The sequence below is a fragment of the Lethenteron reissneri genome, chromosome 11, assembly GCF_015708825.2.
Source record: "Lethenteron reissneri isolate LAM-NWPU_2019-01 chromosome 11, ASM1570882v1, whole genome shotgun sequence".
In the NCBI taxonomy this organism is placed as follows: domain Eukaryota; kingdom Metazoa; phylum Chordata; class Hyperoartia; order Petromyzontiformes; family Petromyzontidae; genus Lethenteron; species Lethenteron reissneri.
This window is the reverse complement of record NC_083789.1, coordinates 5,085,092-5,091,301: the sequence shown is the minus strand read 5'-3', so window position 1 is coordinate 5,091,301 and position 6,210 is coordinate 5,085,092. Positions and strand designations below refer to the sequence as shown.

Sequence of the window (6,210 nt, the reverse complement as noted above, 5' to 3'; positions counted from 1 at the left end):
CGCCGAGCGCATGCGCTCCATCCCGTAGTGCAGCTGCTGCACGTAGCCACTGAACTCCTGCACCGCCACCGGCATAAACACCACCGCCGATACTTCCAGCGCGACCACCACAAAGATCCCCACCACCTTAAGAAACACTATCATCTTAAACACCTCCACCACAACATCATCAGCTCCACCATCAACACCACCACCACTGTCCGCAACAACCACCACAACAATCCCCATAACCACAACACACACTATAATCATAAACACCCAGACCACAACAAACAACCCTACCACCTTCACTACCAGCACAACCATCATCAATGCCAGCATCAACACCACCACCATTACCACCGCCACCACCATCAATACCAACACTACCATCATCAACCCCACCAGTGGCACAATCATCAATACCGGCACCACCACCACAACCAACATCACTACCAGCACCTGCGTCCATCCATGTGGCGCTGGGGTGACAGAATTGCGCGAATCACAACAGCAACTCCGCCGTGCCACAAACCCCGTGCCACCTGGGCTCAAGCGACATCTGAACCGGTCACAAGTTTTGCATAACCCACGCGCATCCTTCAAACGGACGAGTATCAATCGGTTTGGGGAGCGTGGACATCATGAGCAGCGTGGGCAGCGCAGGCATCGCGAGCGGGTGCGAGTCGTCACCTGTCCGAGCGTGAGCGGCACGGCGTCCTGCGTGTGCGTGCGCCCGATCTTGACGATGTTGTGGAACTCGCGCGCCTTGGCGTCGAGCGCGTCGTGCAGCGTCTGCAGGCCGGGCAGCAGCACGCCGCTCACTTCGCGCACGACCGCGATGTGCATCGCCGTCGGGAACGTGTCGTTGGAGCTCTGCGTGGCCGGGGTGGCGGGGTAGTAGGGAGTGGTGGACAGCAGAAGGTGGGAAGAGATCACTTGGTCATCGTTAACGCTGCCCAATTTATTTATTTATCCATCCAGCAGAGCCATGCTAATTCGTGGCACTTGTTTTCACGAGGGTGCTGCATTGACTGTGTTTGTTTTATACACGTGGGAGGAAACCAGAAGGCCCGGAGAAAACTCACACGCACGAGGGGGGCAACACTCTATCCCCGTACAGATGGAAGCAGATGGCAAATAATCCACTTACTGTTCCTCCTCCTTGAGGCGAGCCAGGCTATGGCACTTCCTCGATGCCCACGGGAAGGGAGTTTCACAACATCTGTGCAGCGATCCACCAACTCTCGCTGCCTCCACAGTGCCGGATTACAGGCAGCCATGTGCACAGAGCCACCACCGCTTAATGGTGGTGAGATGTTAACTACCTCACCTAGTATACAGGCGGTCGTGGATTCCTGACGCCTGTATATTTGGAGTTTGCATATTCTCCGCGTGGATCGTGTGGATTTTTCTACGGGTCCTCTGGTTTTTCCCTCCATATTTAGAATCAACGTGCGTTCAGATTATTTGGCTGCTATAAAATTCCACGCGATAAGCCACTTCGTTGGGCTATCATTTGTGATGGCCAGTTCGTCTCTGAAAAAGATCCGTATTGCTTCAGTTGGGACTTACCTGGTAAAATAACTAAAAAGTTGTAATAAATGTTATAGTTTAGTTTGAAGAGTACCCCCTCCTCCTCTGGTCACGCGCCAGAGAAACCGCCGCGGGAGGAGCGGCGAGGAGGCGGTAAAATAAAAAATAGTTGATAGTTTTTTTTTTATCCAGAGGCGGATCTTGAAGACGCCACGGCGAGCGATGCGAGGGGGCGCGGGGAGCGGCGATGGCCGCACCTGGCTCTTGTTGACGTGGTCGTTGGGGTGCACGGGCGTCTTGCTGCCGAGCTGCCCGCCCATGATCTCGATGGCGCGGTTGCTGATCACCTCGTTCACGTTCATGTTGGTCTGCGTGCCGGAGCCCGTCTGCCAGACCACCAGCGGGAAGTGGTCGTCCAGCTTGCCGCTCGTCACCTGTGACCCGGCGCAAGCGCAACGGACTGAAAGGTTTCCCCCCCGTGTAGCCTTAACACAGGCAAGTGCTGTTTAGAGAGCACCTATGAAGGCCGGAACGGCACACGAACGAGTGGTGTGGCCAGAACCACGCCCAGCCACCTTTGTCTCCCGAGTGCTGATGTTTATACAGGTATTCCTTTAAGGTTGAGTCAACCTAGGGGAGGCCCTGGGGCCAGTTCAGATATTCGTCACTGATGTTGACCATAAGCGGAAATGGAACTCGGGTGACCGAGTTCGTATCGAGGCTCACTAACCAATGCACCACCACTCCACACACACATCCACAGCACAACACACAGGTGCACACACAGGTGCACACGTGAACACACACAGACACGCATGTACAACAAGCAATCCAGGAGCATTGTTATGTTGCTACTACCACTCGTAATACACTCAAAATTAATAGCGCTGCTGCACGATGTTAAAAAAACCTTCGCTTTAATTTCGTTTAGTTTTAGCGATTTTTGCTTCCAGGCACTCAAACAAGACCTCGTCAGCCGCCTGGATAATGGCGTCGGCGATCTTGGGGTCCAGGCCGTAGTCCTTGTTGACCTCGGCGGCCGCGCGCTTCAGGATTCCAAACGCATGGATCACGGGGATCTGCCACACGAGCACAACAACAATAGCCATGTCAACGACGACGACAACAACAGCCACAACAATAATAATGACAACAACAAAGATAGCCACGTTAACAACAACGACAACAACGATAGATAATGGCAAGGACGGCAATGGACACAAGGACAACAAAAACAACAGTGACAATAAAGACCACAACGGTGATGACGATGTGGAGTGGAAAGTTATTGCAGCAAAAGCTAAACACGCTGTTTAACTTGAGCTTAAATAGCGGCGTTTAGCTTTTGAGGTGGGTGGCTGGCCAAGTGGTCAGAGAATCGAGCTGGCACCACTAACAGCTATGGTTCAGATACTACGGGTTTAAGTCAACAGTGATTAAACCAGCTTCTCAAATTTAGGAAGGTGTATGGTCTCAGTCCAGTCACCAATTAATGTACCAAAAAAAAAACCACATCAGATTAAATTTGATGTTATTGTTAATTTGTATAAATTCCAGAATTCAACGTTTCAGGTTTAAATTGAGATGTGACGGAAAGCTCTGGAGGGCAACAAACGGTGTAACCCCTCATGGGGATAAGGATGACCTTGGAATTAGGTTCCTGATATCATCTTCCCGTGCCATTATCCGACACAGACTGATGCACTGCTTCGCTGAGACACACCACAATGAAACTGTATCAGTCTCATGGAAAAGCACAATTTCAATCGGTACAGCCAATACAAAACATGTTTTAAATTTAATAATAAAATTATCTGAGACCGCTCGATGTTATATCCATACAGAGCAGCATATACCCGACGTTAAATAGAAATGCCCTTTTGGGAAAAAATACGTCATGTTGAATTTGTGGCACTTGACAACTGAACCTTATGGCGGAACCCCGGGGGGTCCCATAAGCCCCCGGCTCTCGCATAAATTGGGTTTGCGACGTCATTTTACGTCTGTTGAAGGCGAACAACACTGGCAATCTATTCCTCTCAACGAGCTCTACACGATGCGCTAATCAAAGTGAAAAAGTTTTGTTGATGACCGACATTCGTCCTCGCTGCTGCGCTTGGACGACACGACAACAGAATGCTCCGCGCCAGGCGGGTCGCGGCGTTTATGTGCGCGGTGGGACGGAGTCGCCAAAAATGAATACATTTATTACGATTTTTACTTCCGTTTATTCGGGACCCCGGGGTCCCGCCATAAGGTTCAACTCTACAATTTGTCTTAGTTTAAGACCAATGGATAACTTGTGATGGAATTTGAGCCACATCACAGACCACAAGGTCATCGTATCACAATCCCATGGGCTCAGGGTTAGCCAAACACTGATGAAATTGGCCAAACAACCCAAGAAAGGACTCGAAAAAAGAAAGTTGAGACTCAGTGAAACTTTTCTGGATTACGAACATGCTTATTATTATACTGGTAGGAACCTCCTGGTTACACCAGCCCACAGGGGATTATTGTGTCCGTCGTGCAGGGAGGGGCTGGGTGGGGAGGGAGGGGCTGGGTGGGGAGGGTGGGGGAGGGGCTGGGTGGGGAGGGGCTGGGTGAGGAGGGTGGGGCTGGGTGGGGGGGTGGGAGGGGTGGGGCTGGGTGGGGAGGGGCTGGTCACCCCGTGGTGCCCTTATAAAACTCAACGTTTAACCTACTCACACCGGCTTGTGCCCGCCCTCACAGTCGGGCATATTTGCGGAATACACCACGCCGCCGTTCACCGTGGCCATTGACCGAGCAACCCAACGTTCCTATTAGCTCCCTCCGCAGGAATGTGTTACTGGCTAACGGCCTCACCAGCCCGTGGCCTCACATGTTCACCAGACCCAGGGCTCAGGAATTCACTGTCCCATGAACTCACCCATTCACCACTTCACGGTCTCACCAGCGCAACGACCTCTTTAAGCTCACCAATTCACCGGCCCCCTAAAAACTCCCCGATACACCGGGGGACCTATGACACCACCCAGTTCGCACCGGGGCTGATGGCCACACCGGCTGCCGGCCGGCACGGCGACTCACCGGCATGCGCTCGCTGGGGCCACCGATCTTGAAGTTCATGACGGAGCGCACGGTCTGGGCTCCGTAGTAGCGGTCGCTGGGGACCTGCAGCTCGCCGAACGTGTCCGACTCGATGCGGTGACCGGAGGTCGCCTGGCCGTGGGGGAGGGGGACTGGAGGGGGTGTGGGACCATCAGCCAAGTATCGGTTGTCGTGAGCCGTCATCATCACCAGCTGGTGTGATGCAAGTTGCACTTCGATTTTCAAAGAAAAATCTAGTTTGAACACTCGTTCGTTTAGAACTGCTTTTTTGTGTTTCGTTTGTTGTTCTTTTGGCTACGTACGGCGCGAAAGACGTTCAACATATTCTTGGTTCTTTCGGTAAAGTCACGTAGAAGGGAAATAATAAAATAATATAAATATAAAACAATAAAAAATTCTCACATTTCGACTGCACACAAGCACTCATCATCAGGTGTGAAATCCACAGAAATCCACAGGTCACAGAAATTTTCTTTCTGTGGATTTCACACCTGATGATGATTGCTTGTGTTGCAGTCGAAACGTCGTGAGAATTTTTTATTGTTTTATATTAATATTATTTTATTATTTTCCTTCTACGTGACTTTACCGAAATAACCAAGAATATGAATCCCTGCAGTCACGAAAGCTTTAAATCAAAGTTCAACATACATACAAACGTACATACTTGTGCCAAAGAGAGAGAAACGCTGGTGACTGACAAAAGGCAGGCCAAGAAACAACGAAAGATAATCACATTTAGATGTTAGGGACACTGTGAATGGTTCTGGACAACTCATTTAAATGAGTGCCACCACTTTACATGGCAAACGGGAACATTTTTATTGTGCCGAAAGTGTTGGCTCCCCCCCTCACCCCCCCCCCTCACCCCCCCCCCTCACCCCCCCCCCCTCACCCCCCCCTCACCCCCCCCCTCACCCCCCCCCTCACCCCCCCCCTCACCCCCCCCCTCACCCCCCCCCTCACTCACCCCCCCCACCCCCCCCCCTCACCCCCCCCCCTCACTCACCCCCCCCCCTCACCCCCCCCCCTCAGCTCTCCCCCTCAGCTCCCCCCCTCAGCTCCCCCCCTAACCCCCCTCACCTCCCCCCCCTCAGCTCCCCCCCCTCAGCTCCCCCCCCCTCAGCCCCCTCCCCCCAGCTCCCCTCCCCAAGCTCCCCCCTCAGCTCGCCCCCAGCCCCCGCCCCTCAGCCCCCCCCAGCTCCCCTCCCAAGCTTCAAGCTTCCCCCCCCCAGCTCCCCCCTCAGCCCCCCCCCCAAGCTTCCCCTCACCTTCCCCCCCCCCCTCAGCCCCCCCCCCCCAGCTCCCCCCGATGTCTCCGCGACCTCTCCGCGCGGAGTCTCTAAATATAACGACCCGCAGGGGCGAGGGGGACGAGGGGGGTGAGTGGCCTCCGTGGCGCTGTCGCTCCCTCTACCGCCGCCGCACCTCCAACCGCCCGCTCACCATTCTCCGCACGGCGCCGAGCCCCGGCAAGGAGGAGGTGGAGGTGGTGGTGATGGTGGAGGAGGTGGAGGAGGAGGCGAGCGGCGAGAGGCCGCGACTCGTCCTCAGCGAGGTCCTGAGCAGCAGCATCAGCAGCATGGCCAAGCGGGGGACGAC

General features: G+C 53.9%; 1 protein-coding gene across 1 annotated transcript in view; it reads right to left on the bottom strand.

The window, feature by feature from the left end:
* The window catches only part of FH (fumarate hydratase), a 7,047-nt gene extending 837 nt beyond the window's left edge, over window positions 1–6,210 (bottom strand). Inside the window, exons 1-6 of the mRNA XM_061549638.1 lie at window positions 6,055–6,210; window positions 4,588–4,719; window positions 2,484–2,594; window positions 1,773–1,949; window positions 673–855; window positions 4–57 (exon numbers count right to left, since the gene is read on the bottom strand). Of these exons, the coding sequence (XP_061405622.1) occupies window positions 4–57; window positions 673–855; window positions 1,773–1,949; window positions 2,484–2,594; window positions 4,588–4,719; window positions 6,055–6,192 (795 nt within the window). The 5' untranslated portion in view covers window positions 6,193–6,210. The remainder of the gene's footprint in view (window positions 1–3; window positions 58–672; window positions 856–1,772; window positions 1,950–2,483; window positions 2,595–4,587; window positions 4,720–6,054) is intronic.